General features: G+C 52.1%; 4 protein-coding genes across 7 annotated transcripts; 2 read left to right on the top strand and 2 right to left on the bottom strand.

Annotated features, from left to right (window-relative positions):
* The first annotated feature begins 450 nt into the window (after nucleotides 1-450).
* Nucleotides 451-2,547, top strand: TNF (tumor necrosis factor). The gene is made up of 4 exons (XM_049653650.1): nucleotides 451-825; nucleotides 1,393-1,438; nucleotides 1,623-1,670; nucleotides 2,002-2,547. The coding sequence occupies exons 1-4, from the start codon at nucleotides 640-642 to the stop codon at nucleotides 2,421-2,423; spliced, it is 702 nt and encodes a 233-aa protein (XP_049509607.1). The 5' UTR covers nucleotides 451-639; the 3' UTR covers nucleotides 2,424-2,547.
* LTB (lymphotoxin beta) lies at nucleotides 1,603-8,039 on the bottom strand. 3 transcript variants are annotated; one of them, XM_049653643.1, is made up of 5 exons: nucleotides 7,034-8,015; nucleotides 6,557-6,608; nucleotides 6,287-6,358; nucleotides 4,206-5,829; nucleotides 1,603-1,691 (listed from the first exon to the last, which is right to left on the bottom strand). In XM_049653643.1, the coding sequence occupies exons 1-4, from the start codon at nucleotides 7,193-7,195 to the stop codon at nucleotides 5,375-5,377; spliced, it is 741 nt and encodes a 246-aa protein (XP_049509600.1). In that variant the 5' UTR covers nucleotides 7,196-8,015; the 3' UTR covers nucleotides 1,603-1,691; nucleotides 4,206-5,374. The 3 variants fall into 3 exon arrangements, with proteins under 3 accessions (XP_049509600.1, XP_049509599.1, XP_049509601.1); XM_049653642.1 differs by having other exon boundaries at nucleotides 6,287-6,608; nucleotides 7,034-8,020; XM_049653644.1 differs by lacking the exons at nucleotides 1,603-1,691; nucleotides 4,206-5,829; nucleotides 6,557-6,608 and having other exon boundaries at nucleotides 7,034-8,039.
* On the top strand, nucleotides 6,605-11,890 carry LST1 (leukocyte specific transcript 1). The gene is given in 7 exon segments (XM_049653655.1): nucleotides 6,605-6,979; nucleotides 9,971-10,118; nucleotides 10,294-10,421; nucleotides 10,789-10,826; nucleotides 10,828-10,891; nucleotides 11,175-11,197; nucleotides 11,679-11,890. Coding segments are annotated over 5 exon segments (288 nt in total). The 5' UTR covers nucleotides 6,605-6,979; nucleotides 9,971-10,118; nucleotides 10,294-10,393; the 3' UTR covers nucleotides 11,814-11,890.
* Nucleotides 11,891-12,391: 501 nt separating this feature from the next.
* Nucleotides 12,392-15,421, bottom strand: NCR3 (natural cytotoxicity triggering receptor 3). 2 transcript variants are annotated; one of them, XM_049653651.1, is made up of 4 exons: nucleotides 14,850-15,414; nucleotides 12,822-13,166; nucleotides 12,575-12,682; nucleotides 12,392-12,465 (listed from the first exon to the last, which is right to left on the bottom strand). In XM_049653651.1, the coding sequence occupies exons 1-4, from the start codon at nucleotides 14,890-14,892 to the stop codon at nucleotides 12,419-12,421; spliced, it is 543 nt and encodes a 180-aa protein (XP_049509608.1). In that variant the 5' UTR covers nucleotides 14,893-15,414; the 3' UTR covers nucleotides 12,392-12,418. The 2 variants fall into 2 exon arrangements, with proteins under 2 accessions (XP_049509608.1, XP_049509609.1); XM_049653652.1 differs by lacking the exon at nucleotides 12,575-12,682 and having other exon boundaries at nucleotides 14,850-15,421.
* Between the last annotated feature and the right edge of the window lie 2,326 nt (nucleotides 15,422-17,747).

Below are 17,747 nucleotides of genomic sequence, written 5' to 3'. Positions count from 1 at the left end.
ACCAGGTTTCTCCCCACCAAGGACTCTGCTTTCTGAAGTCCTTCCCCTTTCTAGCTCTACACCAACCTAAGTCCTGTCTGGAAATCAGAGGGAAACAGGCCATGGACATGATCCTCAAGAAAAAAAAAAAAAATGGAGGTAATTGGGGGCAGTGGGAAACTGGGGTCCAGCCTCCAGGGTCCTATGTACGCACCAAGCCTCCCTCAGAATCCGAGTGGGGTGGATAGGAAGTATCCTTGATGCCTGGGTGTCCCCAACTTTCCAAACCCCCACCCCCGCGATGGAGAAGAAACCGAGACAGAAGGTGTAGGGCCCACTACCGCTTCCTCCAGATGAGCTCATGGGTTTCTCCACCAAGGAAGTTTTCCGCTGGTTGAATGAGAGCTTTCCCCGCCCTCCTCTTGCCCTGTGGGTATATAAATGCAGCTGTCTGCACACCCAGTCAGCAGAAGCTTCCTCAGCGAAGACACCAGGGGACCAGCCAGGAGAGAGACAGAAGCAACTCCAGACCCCCCCGGAAATAACATCTCAGACGACACACCCCCAGACAAGCAGCCAGGCGATTCTCTCCCTCTCACACACGCTGCCTTAGGGCTCTACCATCACCCAGCTGGACTTGAGCCCCCTGGGAAGAACGCCATGAGCACTGAAAGCATGATCCGGGACGTGGAGCTGGCCGAGGAGGCACTCCCCAAGAAGGCAGGGGGCCCCCAGGGCTCCAGAAGGTGCTTGTGCCTCAGCCTCTTCTCCTTCCTCCTCGTCGCAGGAGCCACCACACTCTTCTGCCTGCTGCACTTTGGAGTGATCGGCCCCCAGAGGGAAGAGGTGAGTGCCACACCAGACTTGGCTCATTCTCCTACCCAGAGAGAAATGGGAGAGCAGGAGGGCAAGAAATGGGGTGGGGGAAGGAGGTGTGCTGATGGGGATGGGTGAGAGAAAAAACGTGGAGAAAGACGGGGCGGCAGAAAGAGATGTGGAGAGCGATGAAGAGAGAAGGGACGGAGCACACCAAAGGTGCTCTCTAAGCACTTCTTGAATGAATGAATGAGCACACACATAGACAGACAGAGAGAGAGAGAGAGACAGAGAGAGAGAGAGAGATGTGTGGAGAGATGTGGGGTGTAGGTTGAGAGATGGGAATAAAGATGCGAGACACAATGATGTGGGCGATATGAGAGAGACAAGGAAAGAGGTGAAGAAAGAGATAAGGAAAGATGAAGGTAGGGTGTCTGTCACGTGGAAGACAGTGAAAGTGCTGTTGAATGAATGAATGGATGAATCAATTGATGAACGGAGAGAGAGAACCAGAGTATGAGCTGCATAAACAACCTAGCTGTTTCTCGTTTAGGGGTAACTTGTTCTAATGCTAAACCTCCTCCTTCTCCCCAACAGCTCCCACATGGCCTGCAACTAATCAACCCTCTGCCCCAGACACTCAGTAAGTGTCTCCAAAGCTTCTCTCCTGGTTCTGGGCTTGGGTGAGGGAGGGGGTTAGTCCTGGGATAGCAGCAGTGGGGGAAATTCAGAGTTTTGGTTTGAGGGGAGGAGGAATGGAAGTCAAAGTGGGATATTTTCCAGGAAGCATAAGGGTCTCACCTTTTTCTTTCCTCTTTCCTCCTCAGGATCATCTTCTCGAACTCCGAGTGACAAGCCAGTAGCCCATGTAGTAGGTAAGACTTCTGAGGCTGTAGCTGGAGGATGGCAAAGCAGGTGGGATATAGAGGGCTAGGATTTGGGGGCTGAGCCCAGGCTGAAGGTAGACAGGCCTTGGAGATGATATGAGAAGGATTCACTGAGCTCAAGGAGAGAGTGAAGGAAGAGCACAGGCCTTGAGGGGGACACTCAGAACCTCATGGCCACATGAGACGTGGGAGGACAGACAGAGGGGACAGGAACCGGATGTGGGGGGGGTGTGGGCAGAACTTGAGGGCCAGGATGTGGAGAGTGGAACTGACAGGGTCACACTGACTTACCCCTCCCTCCTTCTCTCCTTCCCTCCAGCAAACCCCGAAGCTGAAGGGCAACTCCAGTGGCTGAGCCGGCGTGCCAATGCCCTCCTGGCCAATGGCGTGGAGCTGACAGACAACCAGCTGAAGGTGCCCTCAGACGGGCTGTACCTCATCTACTCCCAGGTCCTCTTCACGGGCCAAGGATGTCCTTCCACACATGTGCTCCTCACCCACACCATCAGCCGCTTTGCCGTTTCCTACCAGACCAAGGTCAACCTCCTCTCTGCCATCAAGAGCCCTTGCCAGAGGGAGACCCCAGAGGGGGCTGAGGCCAAGCCCTGGTATGAGCCCATCTACCTGGGAGGGGTCTTCCAACTGGAGAAGGGTGATCGACTCAGCGCTGAGATCAATCTGCCTGACTATCTTGACTTTGCCGAGTCTGGGCAAGTCTACTTTGGAATCATTGCCCTGTGAGGGGGCCGGACATCCATCCTTGCCCACCTCAACTCCTTTGTTATCTGCTCCTTCTGACCCCCTCATCCCCTTCTGGCTTAGAAAGAGAATTAGGGGCTCAGGGCTGGGCCCCAAGCTTAGAACTTTAAATAACAACACTTAGAAACCTAAGATCCAGGGACCTGGACTTTGAAGCATTGGCCACCAGCAAGAATTCAAACTGGGGCTTCCAGCATTCACTGGAGATCTCAGGTTTGGATCCCTCAACGCAACCTGGGACACCTGGAATTCGGGGGTCAGGGAACCTTTCTGGCCAGACACTTCAGCACATCCCTTAAGAAGATCTCACCTATAACTTGACATGAGTGGACCTCAGGCCCCCCTTTCTTCAGATGTTTCCAGACTCTTCCCTGAGATGGAAAGCCCAGCCCCTCCCTCACGGGGCCAGCTCCCTCTATTTATGTTTGCACTAGTGATTATTTATTATTTATTTATTATTTATTTATTTACTGATGAATATATTTATTTGGGAGGTTGGGGTGTCCTAGGAGACCAAATGAAGGGGCTGCCTTGACTCGGACATGTTTTCTGTGAAAACGGAGCTGAACTCTAGGCTCTTCCCTCCTGGCCTCCTGGCCTCTGTGCCTCCTTTTGCTTATATATTTTTAAAAATATTTATCTGATCGAGTTGTCTAATTAATGCTGATTTGGTGACTGACTGTCGCTACATCGCTGAACCTCTGCTCCCCAGGGGAGTTATGTCTGTAACCGCCCTACTGTTCAGTGGCGAGAAATAAAATGTACCTAGAAAAGACACATGGTCTCTTTGTTGGCATTAATTCTGCGGCTGCTTCTCCTTGGGGGTGGGGAGCCACTCCCTGAAGTCCCCTCTCTCTCTCTCTCTCTACATGGCTTAAGATCCCTGAACCCATAAAATAAATGCGAATAAAAGTTAAAAAAAAAAAAAAAAAAGATCCCTGAACCCAGTCCCCACTCCTTAGACTACTGGGACTCAGGAGACCCTACATAGAACAAAGCCAAGCCACAAATGCCCCTCCTCCAGGAAACTGGAGCCTGAACCTAATTACCTCTCCCTCAGGGCATGGGAATTTCCAACTCTGGCAATTCCACCGGGGAAGTCCTACTCCTTAAGTGTTCAGGTGAGATTTCCGGCTGTTGCAGCCAGCAAGAGAGCCTGGGAAGGGCTACATTCTCAGGTGCCTGAATCACAGCCAAAGGACTTTCAGACCTTCAGGCATCAGGGCTCCAAATCTGCCTGATCCTGGGCTCCCCCAGCAGCCCTAACTGTGCAACCTGACCCAGTTGCTAAGCCTCATCTACCCAATGAAGATTCTGCATGTGGGGTCACAAGAGAATAGAGGAGCTAAGATACGTGAGAGCACCTAGCGTAGCACGTGGCATAGTAAGTGCTCAGTGAATTCTGACTTTCTTCCTTCATCCAGCCCCCAGCTGTTCTCTCTGCTTCTGTCTCTCAGTGGGTGGACTTGAAGAGACGAAGGAGGGGCGCCTGGGTGGCTCAGTCGGTTGAGCGTCCGACTTCAGCTCAGGTCATGATCTCACACTTCGTGAGTTCGAGCCCCGCGTCCGGCTCTGTGCTGACAGCTCAGAGCCTGGAGCCCGCTTCAGATTCTGTGTCTCCCCCTCTCTCTGCCCTTCCCCTGCTCATGCTCGGTCTTTCTCTGTCTCAAAAATAAATAAAAACATTTAAAAAAATTAAAAAAAAAAAAAGAAGAGACGAAGGAAAATTTAAAAAGAGGAATAAGGTGCAGGTGAAGGACTCACGTGCAAACTCTCACAGATTTTCTTGGTGAATGATGAGGGGAGGGACATGAGGTGAGTGAGCTGAAAAGAGAAAAAAAGCACTCTCTGTCCCCAGGAAGACTCTTCTGGACACAGAGTCAAAGACAAATATGGAGTCAGAAATGAAGACCCAGGGAGTGGGAGTCCCCACTGGGTTCAGAAGTTGGCCCTTCCTTCCTGCCAGGGCTGCCAGGCAGGGGGAAACCGTGTGGTCTGCCGCAGTGGGATAACCCACTGGGGTGACCTAGTTAGGGCCTTGGGTCCCTCTCTGCCTCCTCCAGCCTGGAGCTGAAAGTGTGTCATGGGGTGATGGGGCTGTTGTTATTCACCCCGGGGCCCCAATACTTGCCCGTGCATGGAAAGCACAGCTGAAGTACGAACAAGGGGTGAGGACTTTCCATCTCACCCTGGACAGGGCCAGGTGGCCAACAGAGTTTCCTCCTCGAGTTCTCCCTGGTGTCCTCAGGTACCCTCCCCGCCCCAGCTCTCTCTTTCAGTCTCCTCCCTTCACCCCCCAGAGCTGTGTTTTTCCTTGAAGGTAGTGGCTAAAGGGGCCTTCAGGCAACCAGGCAGGCAGCAGGGGAGAAGTGCTAGGCCCTCAGGGATCATTCCTCACTCTGTGCTCGGTCTTCCAGAGCAATGCTTGCCTTCCCCTGTAATGACCCCTGTCACTGATAGAAGGGACCCAAGAGAAAATGCAGTGTGGAGTCTGCTGAGGACTATGTGGCTCTGAGAATAAGGATGGTTGGAGATGCTTTGCAGTTTGAGATCCCCTTCTTCCACCTTCCAAATGGGCTAAGGTTGGGACAAGTGCATTCGGAGGAAGGAGGTGGGTGGGAACGCCACAGATGGCCTTCTCAGAGAGTAGAGGCCACAGGAATTGATTTGATTGTTTCAAGCAACCAGAAAAAGAATATTTTACCAACACTTCTTACCAACCCTGAATTAAGACATACTAGCATCTCAGCATCTGTATTTGGCAACACTAAAGGTTTACATTCTTTATTTTCTTCAGGCTCGAAATCAGTTTTCAAACAGTCTCCTACATTTTTCCCACTGCCACGGGGTCCCTGGAGGCCGGGTCCCCAATATCTGGGCTGGGTCACACATTCCAGCCATGCAGTCGCTTTCCCCGGGGCCGCAGGCGGCCCTCACCCCACCATCACAGCCCCAAAGAAGGTCTTCCCTCTCCTGTAGTCCACCATATCGGGGTGACTGATATTGACGTACACCCTCTCGCCCCTCCGGAGCTGTACCAGGCCCCCGAAGCCCACACTCGTGTACCAGAGAGGCCCGTACTCGTGCGTCCGGGACGGGTCCAAGACCGGGGTCACGGTCTCTGCGCCCTCCAGCAGCAGCTCGGGAGTCCCCGGTCCATACGCGCCCCCGGTCCGGTACAGCCGGCTGCGCAGCGTGACCGAGTGGTCGAGGGGGCCCCCGCCGGCAGGGGGCGCCCGACCCCGGTAGCCGACGTGACAGTAGAGGTAATAGAGGCCGTCCTGTGGGAGCGCCAGTCCCTCGGCGCCGGAGAACTGCGTCCCGCTCCTCAAAAACGCCTCTTCTTTCTTGGCCTCCCAGCCTAGCCCCTGCCCCTTCGTCCAAGCACCTGCGGAGAAACGGGCCTGTCGGCTCTCGGGAACCCCATCCCGGAGGAATGATCTAGGCCCGGGACTTCTGGGAGGGTGAGCATGAAGGAGAATGGGGACTTTTAACCCCCTGCAGGGACTTTCAACCTCCCCACCCCCCGCCCGAGCCGGGAGTGGGGGATGGTGCGGGGCGAAGACCGTGGCGCCACCCCTGCAATGATTATGACTAAGGGGATTAATAGCACCAGATTGTGGGGTACGGGGCGCTGTGGTGGGGAGATCCAGGCCGGGTTTTGCCTGCTCCAGGAGGGAAGCAAGAAGCGAATAGGGAGAAGGTGGGCCCTTTAGGGACAAGCGGTGGTGAAGCAGGTCGGAAACACAGCCCCGCAATAACGGAGCAAAGGGATTCAGGCGGGCAGAACTGCACCTTTGACTATCTATGAGAACCTTACCTATGACTATCTATGAGATCCTTACCTATGAGGTGGGCAGCTGGGAGCCTGGAGCTGAAATCTGTTCCTGCCTCTTCCTCTGGCAGCACCTGTGTCCCTGGAAGGGGCGAAGAGTCCACGATTGGGGGCCAGGGTGGCCATCCATGCATGGTCCCCCTGAGAGGACCGAGCGCCAGGGCCCAAGGATGGGGCACCTGGATTCCGGGAGGAAAAGCTCTTCTGGGGATGCAGATGAATGGGAGCTGGGCATCCCTGAAGGGCTGGAGCAGGGGAGGGGGTGATGGTCTGCTCTTACCCAATCGCTGCTGGGCCTGGGCCTGTGCCCCCGGGTCAGCCGTCCCTGTTACCTGGGTGGGTGGGGTCACAGTGCCCAGAGTTCAGTTTTAGCTGATGCCAACCCCACCCCTCCCAACATAAACCCAAGCTCCAGGCCTTAGGGTTTTTCCTACCAGTCCCATCCCCAACATACATCTATCTCCCTGGAAGGGACAACAAGCAGAACATATGTACTTGGGCAGAGACAGAGGCCTGAGTATGTCTTGGGAAGAGGAGAACAGCCAGCCAGACAGCAAGGAAGGAGCTTGGAGATATCAGAACACAACAGCATCACAGGATCTTGGAAAAAGGGCCAGCAAAGAGACAGACAAGGCATTCCCACCGAGGACAGCCAGGCCAACTGAGCAGGATGGGGCAAGAGGCCCCCCAGGCATAGCCAGAGGTAAGTGAGCCTCAGCCACATACAGCCCTCCTAGGGCTGGTTGCAGCTACTCACCTGTCCTCCCTGCTCTTGGGGCACCAAGGCCAGCACAGCCAGGACAGTGATAGGCACAGCCAGCAGCAGGGTCACCAGGGAGGTGGCTCCTGCCACAGCCAGCAGGAGGCAGCCCTTCCCCTGGGGCCTCCTACCCCGGCCCTCTAGCCCCAGTGCCCCCATGGAGACTGAGCCAGGGCCAGGGCAGGGGGGCTTTCATACCTCAGGGGTGGGGCCACCCCCTCCCCATAGACCCACACACCTGGCTGGGACTTTCCGCACACCCCTGCTCCCCTCACCCAGCTTCCTGTTTACCCAGAGCTGGGGTGGGGCAGCTGGATGCCCGGGTTCTCTGAACTGGGGAAGGAGTTGGGGTGAAGAGACAGGCTTGCAGGTTAGAGCTGGAGGGGGGCCTTAGAGATCATCTGGTTCAGCAGGGAGGGAAACTGAGGCCCAGGGAGGGAAGGCAGCTTACAGAAAGTCAAGCAACAAAGCTGCAATGAGAACACAGAAGTCCAGATTTCCAGGACAGTCTGCATTCTTCTACACCCCGGCGGTGGGTGCTGGAGGAAGGACTGTGTCCATGTCCTTGAGAACTTGAGGGATGGATGGCTGTGTTCCTGAGAAGAACTCATGCCCACACTGGACCAACCTCCTCCTTCCATTCCCTTGCTCACCCCTAACCCCAAGAGCCTGGTGAGCAGCAGAGTTCAGCCCGTCCACAGAAATAGCAGCTGAAAGGGGCCTCAGCCTCACCACTGACTATCATCTCGCTGAGGAGGGATGGAAATGAGCATCACCTCCCTTGCTACACAGAGTGTAGACAGGAGAGCGGTGAGGCATAGCCCCACCTCAAAGAGCCTTGCTGTCTAGCATGAGCCCCATCCATTCAGTAGGTGAGACTAAATGTTTATGAATAAATGAAGAAAGGACAAATGAATGAATGAGTGAGCAAAACAAAGCAGCAAGGATCCAACAAATGGTATGGTAGATAGTACAGTGGGAGTTACAGGGAGGAAGGACCAGGTCCAAGGAAGTTGGAAGTGGTCCTAGATCATCGCCCCATCTCTGTCATTAAGTAATAATAATAATAATAATAATAATAATAATGCTATTATACAAGTAGCAGTTAGCATATGGTTACCACTAACCTACACACTTTATACATAGAAATTCTTTTAATCCTGACACAAACCTTAAGAAACTGAGGCACAGAGGGGTTAAGGAACTTCTAGAAGGCCACACGGTAGTGGCAGAGTCAGGATTTGAACCCAGGCTGTCTGCCTCCAGAGCCCTGACCACAAGACAGTTTAAAAGCTGAGTGCTGACTTCAGATTTGTGCATTTTAGTGTATGTAAATCTTGCCTTCCTCAGCCCCCCAAAAAAGAAACGGGGAAACAAAAGCTTGACTCAAGTCAACGATAAGCATGGTAAAAAGGTTTAGAGGCAGGGGTGCCTGGGTGGCTCAGTTGATTGAGCGTCTGACTTTGGCTCAGGTCATGGTCTCACGGTTCATGAGTTCAGCCCTGCATCAGGCTCTCTGCTGTCAACGCAGGGAGCCTGCTTCAGATCCTCTGTCACCTTCTCTCTGCCCCTCCCCTGCTTGCACAACGCGCGCTCACTCTCTTTCAAAAATAAATAAACGTTTAAAAATTAGTTAACTTTTAAAAAGGTTTAGAGGTAAAATGTACTGATGTTTGCAACTTTGAAAGGTATCAAAAAATGAGATAGATAGGTATGTAATAAAGCACTATAGAAAATGTCAGTTTTAGAGTCTACGTGGTAGGGATATGTTCACTGTAAAATTGTCTCAATTTTGTTCTGTTTGAGCATTTTAATAATAATAAAATGTGTTAAAATTTTTTCAAAAACAACCCTAAATACTGCCCACCATCCAGCATGGGGAACCTTGTGGGGGGGAGGGGGAAGGGGAAGAAATGCCAGGAAGTTTCTGAATTTGAAGAAGGAAATGCAAATGCATGTGGACCCAAGCATCAGATATCCTCCTTTTCCTCTTGCCTCCACATGAGGTCCCCAGTCTTCACCCTCCTCAAGAACTGGGTGTGCAGTCCTCCAGCACCCATCTCCCTCTCCATCTCAGTACCACTAAGAGGCCTTCATCCAGGTCTCTGTCCAGAAGTTTTTGGATCACTGCCCTTATTTTTGTGCTCAACTGCAGAATGCTGCCTCCTACAAGAAGTCCACCTAGATTGTCCACACTTCCTTTCCCAACACCGACTCACCATCAGTTTTCTGTCCTAGACTATCAGCAGTACTCATGTACATCTAGTCTCTTGTCTGTCTACTGGTCTGTCTACCAGCAGGCCGCAGACTCTGGACAAGCCGGGAGAGAGCAGGAACCCTGGGGAGCAGGGGGGGGGGGGGGGGGGGGGGGAGGGGAGGCAGTCACACCCCACAGTGAGGTGAAGCTGAGGGAAGAGAGTATGGCTTTGAGGTTCCCGGGGCCCTGGAGTCCAGCCTCTGCCTCTGCTCCCTAAAGAATTGAATACAATCCACTTCTGCCCCCACTTCTCTTCGTGGCTACCTCAGGCTCTCTCCTCTCCACCTGTGTTTCTGCTCCCCAATCCAACCACATGCACACCCCCGGCATTCTTCTTGAACCCAGGAGGGTCCCAGTTTCTAGACCCTGGTCAGTGCAGCTGGCTCTGGTGTGAAGTCAGCTACCCCCTCTTTGTCCTCAAACAGGAACCAGTGGTTACGGGGCAGGAAGTGCCTGAGGGGAAGTTATGGGGCCCAGACACTCCTCCATGCCCTACTTCAGCCCTAGCAGTATCTGCCCATGGGAAGTGGCTCTCCACCCGAATTGGGCCCTGCTCTCCTGAGTGGCTCTGGGGCTGGGGAGCGGCCCCAACTGCCAGGTAGTCCTGGACACCACCCTCCCTGTTTTTCACGGGTCCACACACACACTCAAAACCGTGTTTCCTCCTCCTCCAACAGCCACTCACCAGAACCTAAAACCATCCCGTGCTGGAGAGGCCCCTATGAACTACCCGGTCAGCCGAGGGCAGAGGAATAGGGGTATATGCTGGGGCTGACACAGCTGGCTTTGAACCCCAGCTCTGCCACTTCTGGGCTGGACCTCCTTGTAAGTAAGAGTCTGAACTCAAGCCTGAGGTTCCCCACCAGGGAAACAGGCACCGTAGTACCCTACGTTGTGGGGATTCGCAGTGACAAATGGAAAGTGCCCGGTTCAGGGTTGGCACATAAGTGGGGCTCCTCAGCCCTGGAACAATTGTAACAGAGGGCCCCGCACTTCACAGATGAGGAACTTGAGGCACGTGACTCTCCCTGGGCCATTTAGCCTAGCACAGCAGGGACCAGGTTTCCTGACTTCCAGGCCAGTCTTCAGTGCTCTACCTAATGGCAGCTTATAAGGAATGGAAAGAGGGTAAGGTAGCCCTCTGCACAGGGGAGGGTTGTGGGTAAACAGCAGTGTGTGCGTTCATGAGTAGGTGGTCAGAGGACACTCGGTCCAGGTGGGCAGGGGACCTCATGGGGAGGCCCAGAGACGGCACAGATGGCAGTGGGAAGCCTCTGAGGGGCCGGTGGTCATGGGTGTGGGTGAGGTAACAGGTGAGAGGTGGGCACCTCTGGTAGGAGGTGAGATAAACCAGATCCGGGATGAAGAATCTGAGTCTGCTTTTCTGCCTCTAACGCTGTTGGATAGGGAAGCTGAGATACCCTCTGCCAACCAGGAAGATGGGGGAAGCTGAAGGGAGAAATGGGTCCCTGATACCTACCCCTTCTCGCCGCAGGTATATGCCTTTACCTATTTGGCAGCAGCCTGGGGCTGGGGGGGGCTCCTGCTCCTGGCTGTGGTCGTTCTGTCTGCCTGTCTGTGTCGGCTCCATCGGAAAGGTGAGCCCCAGCCTCACCTCCCTCATTCGCCCACCACAATGCCCCGTGTTGCCCCCACGCACCCCCTCTCCCGCTGCTTTCCCAGAAGGCCCCGTCAATTCCCACACACCCTGGGAGAGGAGGGTGGGAGAGAGGGGAGGACGGTGTCCAAAGAGAGAGGCAGGCGGGCGTTTGGTTTGGGCCATGGGAACCACAGAGATGTCAGCAAGTGAGGCAACACCGCTGGGGTTGGGAGAGTGATGGGGGAGGGGGGGGGCCTGCTGAGTTTCTTCTTTTCTTCCAGTGAGGAGGCTGGAGAGGAGCTGGGTGAGTCCGGGGCCGGGGGAGTGGGTGATGGGGACGAGCAGGCTGAGGGCTGAGAAGGGAGAGCAAGAGAAGAGAGGGAACACAGGGGCACAAGAGAGCCAGAGACGCAGAGAAAAAAAGGGGGAGCAAAAGAGAAATAAGGATGAGAAGAAAAGCAGAGAGAAAGGGTATAGAGAAAGGAAAAGGTAATAAGAAAGGAGAAAGAGTGTGGAAGCAGTGAGAGAGACAGAGTGAGAGAGAAAATCAGATGGAGAAAGAGAGAGATGCAGGGGGAGGGAAAAAGAGAGAGAATAATGACAACAGAGACGCAGGGAGGAAGGCAATGAGAGAAATGAGCAGGAGTTTAGGCTGGCAGAGACAGAGGGCAGGGGGCACTGAGGAGGCAATGAGGTACAGCAGGGTGGGCAGCAGCACAAGGAAGGACCCAGGGGAGGGGGCTCCTCCGGTGACCTCCCAGCAGCACCTTCTACCCCCGCCCCAGGCCCAGCTCTCAGAGCAAGAGCTCCACTACGCATCTCTGCTGTCCGTGCCTTGCCGTGAGGGGCCTGGCCTCAGCCAAAGGGAAGGCTCCAAGGAGGACCCCAGCAGTGACTATGCCTGCATTGCCAAGAACTAATCCACCTGAGCTCCCCCAAACGCCTTCCCCCAACCCAGGACTGTGGCCCACCCAGTAAAGACCGTGGTCTCACCACCTTCTGTGCCTTGGGGTTCTCAGTTCAACTCAACTCAGTCCCATTTCAGCATGACCGCCATCAAAACTTAAGCAAGGTTATCTTCCCACCCACTCTGGGGTCGAGTAGTGATTTCTCAGGTGTTTAGGAACCCAAGCTTCCCTGAAGGCCAGAAAGAGTACATGTGTGAGCCTGGCTGGAATGGGGAGTTAACAGGTGGGGCTAATCCGATTCCATATGCCCCATTTCTCAGGAGAATCAGACCTAGCCCCCTGCACCCCAGAGAGGTGGAGGTGTTGAGTCCTGGATGGTGATGGGAGAGGCTCCAGACACAATTACTGGGAAGGTCGCTCCTTGGACCTTTCCAGGCCAGGCTTGGCAGAAGGGAGAGTTAGGAAGAGTCAGGGGACCCCAGAGAGGGACATTTTTGGGTACCTGGAGAATGGAAAAGGAAAAACATGAGACTCATAAGGAGTTAGTGGTGGGGCAGAGAAGGATTTATTGGGGTCTCTTGAAGAGGGTTGGGATGGCTGAGGTCTCGAATCACTCATCAGAGGCCATCTGAGGAGTGGCAGCATGTTCCCAGGTGACAGTGGCCTGCAGGAGAGACAACAGGGGTTGCCCATCGCCACAGCCCTCCTCTTCCTGGTCTCTGTCTCCCCCTCCTCCAGCTCTCTTCCACTATTGCCCTGGCCCCATTCCTTACATTTTCCTTGGTAATAGATGGTGCTGCCCATGGCCACAGAGATAAAGCTGAAGGCATAGAATGCCGCCCGAAGGAGGAGGACTGTGCTGGCCCCCAGCCAAGGAGGTCCTGAATGTAGGCGGTAGAAGGAAGGGCTTGGTAAGGGGGGGCCTCAGGAAGAAGCATGCACAGGCTCAGGGAGGGACAGAGAGCAGGAGCCCTCAGGGAAAGATTCCCAACTTCCGGGGAGAGGGGCCTCCCACCTCACCTTTTTCTATCACCAGCAGAGTCCCATTCCCTGTTCCAGCACCAAGACCCAGCACCTCCACCCTGCACACGTAGACTCCAGTGTCACAGTCTTGGGTATCCCAGATGTGCAGCTCAGCCTGGTGGTCACAGAGGAAACGGGAAGAGGCAAGAGGGGCCAGGCGGCCCCTGAACTCTGGTGTCTCATTCCTCACTTCCTTCCCTGGGGCCACCTTGTCCCGGTACCACGTGACAGAGCCAATGGCCAGTCTCCCTCTGCTGGCATTGAAGGAGCAGGGCAAGAGGACAGCAGAGCCCTCCTGGGTACGAATCTCAAGGGGCTGGAACACCCAGAGAACACAGGATCCTGGCAGGCAGAGAGAAGACCCAGAGAAATGCTTCCCCACTTACAGTAAAGAGAAAGGACCAAGAGCTTGCCGTAGAATATCCCAGCTGTGTCCCCAACTCACGGAGGACCCAGAGGGCCAAGCACTTTGGTACCTCATGAAACCCTTTTCTCTCCACCAGGCTAATTTCGTAACATTGCTTATTTAAATAGTTTTTCGGGGGCACCTGGGGGGCTCAGTCACTTGAACATCTAACTTTTGATTTTGACACAGACCCAGGGTCATGGGATGGAGCCCCCACGTCGTGCTCTGTGCTGAGTGTGGAGCCTGCTTAAGATTCTCTCTCCCCCCACCTCTCTCTCTCCCTCTGTCCCTCTTCCCCGATCAATCATGTTCTCTCTCTAAAATAAATAAATATTGGCGCACCTGGGTGGCTCAGTCAGTTAAGCACCTGACTCTTGGTTTCAGCTCAGGTCATGATCTCACAGTTCGTGAGTTCAAGCCCCATGTGGGGCTCTGCACTGACAGTGCAGAGCCTGCTTGGGATTCTCACTCTATCTCTCTCTCTGCCCCTCCCCTGCTCATGCTCTCTCTCTCTCTCAAAATAAATAAACCTTTAACAAAATATTTAAAATAAATAAATAATAAAAATTAGTTTTTCAAATTCTTTCTTATACCAACTGTCATCCTTGCCCCCTCCCATCACTCCCCTGCTACATTCACTAGTAGGTTCTTGCTGAAATTTAACCTGTCACATTAAATTGAAGTTCATTGATGAACGTGGCTCCCTAGTTAACTAATAATTAACTATATTATTCCAGGTATTATTTTCACACCAGTGACATACTATATATAGTACACCACCCTTGCTACTTTGTTTTTTGTTAAAGAGCATTAACTAATTAAGTCTTCTGGTGACGACATGACTATAATTGATGAAAATCCCTATCTAACTCATCCAAATTGATGAATTAAACCAATTAGTAAAATCTCCGATTGGATTCTCTAGTTGATGAAATTCACCTGCCATTCTTCTATTTCAGAAGTTCTCAAATTTGAAAGCACATGGGAATCACCCAGAGTGTTTGTTCAAATAGATTCCTGGGCCCTACCCCCAGAGACATTTACTCAGTGGTTTTAGAGTAGGGCCTGAGAATTTGCCCCAGGTTCCCAGCTGATGCTAAAACTTTGGGTCTGGAGTCCACACTGCATGTAGTTAATGGATATGGCTCATAGTTAAAGTCTCTCAGTTAATTAAAATCAGTTTCATTAAGAAACTTCCCTTAGAGTTAATTAGGTCTCCCAAACTCCTAATTACATCTAGACCCTAGATAATAAGACTTGTTTAATAGGCTTATTAAACTCATCAAATTAAAATTGACCCCTTCAGAAAAAAAATTCACCTCTTCCTTCTTTAAGCCCTTTATACTGGTTCTTTCAACTTTATCTTACTAGGGTGGCAGCTGAGAAGAAAGGGCCTCTGGGATGGAAGGTGGGGAGTGACGCTCCCAGCGGACAACACGGAGACATGGAGGGAATTGTGAACTGGGGGGTGTCCGCGTTGCATCAGCTTTACAGAGGGCCCCACCTGCTCCCAGTTTCCTTTCCTGGCCACTCCCCTCAGGCCTCCAGGTCAGCCTCCCCCCATCCACCCTCCTCCCAGCCGCACACCCCCTCAGGGTTCTGGGAGAAAGCCCTCTCACCTGGATGGACCATGATAACGATGAGCAACAGCATCCGGGGCATGTCAGAGGGTGTTTGTTTCAATTGGCGAGGGGGACCTGAGCGGTAAGCTCTGGGTGGAGAAAGAACAACCTGCTACTCGTGGCCAGGGTTGCCAGATGGAGGTGGGGAGCTTCCTATGACACACAGGACTCTCACATCACTTTTCAAGGACCTCAACTGCGTAGGACCTCAGGCATCAAATTCTTGCCTCCCTGAGGAGAGAGGATGCTGCTAATGGCAGTATCTGGGTCACTAGGAGGTAGGGGCAAAACATGGTCAAGTGACCCAAGTGTTTGAGGGCTAGGGTGGGGCTTAGATGGCTGCTAACACGAGGGTGGGTGGGTGAGACCAGGATGTGGTTCCCCTATCTTCTGAGGTTCAAGAAGACCAACGCTTTACTCAGAATAAGGCTCCAGAAACCCTCCTGGGCTCAGAGCTAACCTACTTCCCTCATCTTGGCTCAGCAGTGCCCAGGCCCATCCCATCTGTTCCCTTTAGGCTGGCCCTCCTCCAAGGCTGCTCTAGAAATTCTATAATGGAGGGGATTAAGAGAAGCAAGCTGATTGGTGGTGGCAGCAGGTGGTTGCTAGGGTCTTTGTTTGGAAGGTTCATTTGCATAGCAATCAACCTGTTTTAATTAGATTGTGTGGACTTGGGTGGTTTGGCCAAGTGCAAGGGATGGAGAGATTTGTACTCTTTCATATTCAGGTCTCCATTAAAGGAATATACCTCTCGCTGAGGGCTGCTTTACCCTATTGTGTTCTGCAAGCACTTATCACCCACCAGTAAACCGACTCATTTATTATTTTATTCACTACTTAGCTAGCATTTCTTGAGAAACTACCAAGTGCTCATTACATGAAAAATATTCTCACAGACACGAAGGAAAGACATTGAGTTCATAACTCTAGGGTTATATAGGGATTGGTACAAGAATATACCACACCTTCTTGTAAATGCACACCAAATGAGATAGCACAGCAGCTAGAAAAGGAGGGTTACGTATACAATGCTCCACATGAGACATGGGCACAAAGGGTTAGGGTTAGGGTTAGGGTTAACAACCCTCACCCCACAGTTCTGGCTCCTTTTATATTAATACATCTTCTTCCTTTTGTGTCCCTCTTTCTAGCTCTGTTTCACAATACATTCGTGGATTGCAATTCCCAGTCTTCCCTGCAGTGATCTGGAGTTTTGTCTTGGGGAAACAGTAATCGCATGGTTAAGAATGCTGGCTTGGAGTCAGGCTGGGTTCAAATGCAAAATCCCCAACAAACTAGTTATATGATCTTGAACAAATTATTTAACCTCTCTGAACCACCTGCACAAGAACATAGGCCACATCATCTGGGAAGGACTGACTCCATCTTTCTCCATCAGGAGACTGACTTCCTCTTCAGGGCCTCTAACCTGAGGGTGTGGAATTGAGGTGTCATGGCTAGGCAAGGGCTGCCCCCTGGTGGTCATGGAGCCTGGGGAGTCCTGAGACACCTAGAAGTGGTTTTTCTCAAAAGGGCCTGAATTCCAGCTTCCGTCCAGTCCCTTACCTTGCCTCATCCTATCAACAGACCATCTCCACCCCAAAGAGTCAATGTGGAAGAAATGGTTTCTTCTACTCAACTATGATAAGCAACTTGAGGAGGGAGCAGAGATCACCACCAGTGGACTGGGGCTGTAGGGCTGGGAAGCGCCACTGGCCTGAAGATAAAACTCCATACTTGCTACAGTACACGCTCAATCACATGGCACTGCTCCATGTCTCAGGACAATGCGGCTTTGAAGTCAAGTCAGCCTAAGTTGGAGCCCTGGTTCCCCTGCTTACACATCTGTGAATGTGAATAGCATCTGTCAATTTCCAGACTTCACTGTCCTGGATGCTCAGTGTATGTTAGTCCCTAGCCCCTCCCCAGTCTGGGGCTAGGATGACCATGGTTAAGCTCTGCCTGAACTCAAGGGTATCTTGCTCTCTCTACCCCTTTTCTGTACCTAAGATTTCCAATATCCAAAAATGTTGTGGATTCCAAAGATTGTACTTGGATTTTTTTTTAAGTCCATCTACAATAAATCCTGGTAGAAGTGTAGATTCAAGGACCCTTTTCAATAACTCTGAGACTCTCTAAGGAACTTTAACCTGCAGGACAGGAACTGATGCACTAATCAGCACAAGGATGGAATTTTTCAAAGATACTTTTTACCAGGGACTCAGGAGGAAAGCCAATGAATAAAGAAGTTGTGAAGTGGATGTATATACATCTGTGATCTAATTTATTTATTTATTTATTTATTTGAAACCAACTTTTTTTTTTTTTTAAGATTTTAATTTTAAGTAGTCTCTACACAACATGGGGCTTGAATTCACAACCCCAAGATCAAGAGTCCATGCTTTACTGACTGAGCCAGCCAGGCACCCCTCTGATCCAGCTTCTTTAACACCTCACTCTAGGCTGCCTTGAGGGTGGCCAGGACCAATTAACAAATAACTCAGAGCTCAGAGCAGGAAAAGAAGTGAAGACACAGAAGGAACTCTGGAATCCTAGCACAGCCACCCCACCTCACCTGGGGTTCCTTCCTGTGTTGGTAGTGGTGAGATGTGGTGGACTTCTCCTCTGGCCAAGTCTTTTTAAACATTTTCAACTAATTCGTGGCCCCCAGGTTCTACTTTCAACCTCTAACCACAGCTACTCTTGAGGTTCCTGCATCAGACCTCACCACCTTCAGTCTCCTTGCCCTCATTGTCTAATCTCCTTCACATTCACCAAGAGCAGGCACCTAACTCTCTAGCTTCCTCTCTGTTCCAGCCTCTGCTATCTCTCTGGGAGACTCAATGTCCATGTAAATGGTATTTCTAAACATTGAGGTGTAATTCTTTGCAGTAA

This window comes from Panthera uncia (genome assembly GCF_023721935.1).
Source record: "Panthera uncia isolate 11264 chromosome B2 unlocalized genomic scaffold, Puncia_PCG_1.0 HiC_scaffold_24, whole genome shotgun sequence".
NCBI lineage: Eukaryota > Metazoa > Chordata > Mammalia > Carnivora > Felidae > Panthera > Panthera uncia.
The sequence above is the reverse complement of the archived record's forward strand: the minus strand, read 5'-3'. Positions and strand labels throughout refer to the sequence as shown.

Bases quoted from the DNA above. Each gene is read 5' to 3' on its own strand.
- TNF (XM_049653650.1), top strand. From the start codon at position 640: ATGAGCACTGAAAGCATGATCCGGGACGTGGAGCTGGCCGAGGAGGCA. The intron at 826-1,392 runs GTGAGTGCCACA...TCTCCCCAACAG, and splicing joins TCGGCCCCCAGAGGGAAGAG to CTCCCACATGGCCTGCAACT. The intron at 1,439-1,622 runs GTAAGTGTCTCC...TTTCCTCCTCAG, and splicing joins CCCTCTGCCCCAGACACTCA to GATCATCTTCTCGAACTCCG.
- LTB (XM_049653642.1), bottom strand. From the start codon at position 7,195: ATGGGGGCACTGGGGCTAGAGGGCCGGGGTAGGAGGCCCCAGGGGAAG. The intron at 6,609-7,033 runs GTGAGTAGCTGC...CCACCCACCCAG, and splicing joins CCCAAGAGCAGGGAGGACAG to GTAACAGGGACGGCTGACCC. The intron at 5,830-6,286 runs GTAAGGATCTCA...GTTTCTCCGCAG, and splicing joins CCCAGCTGCCCACCTCATAG to GTGCTTGGACGAAGGGGCAG.
- NCR3 (XM_049653651.1), bottom strand. From the start codon at position 14,892: ATGCCCCGGATGCTGTTGCTCATCGTTATCATGGTCCATCCAG. The intron at 13,167-14,849 runs GTGAGAGGGCTT...TCTGCCTGCCAG, and splicing joins CGTTATCATGGTCCATCCAG to GATCCTGTGTTCTCTGGGTG. The intron at 12,466-12,574 runs GTAAGGAATGGG...TCTCTCCTGCAG, and splicing joins CATCTATTACCAAGGAAAAT to GCCACTGTCACCTGGGAACA.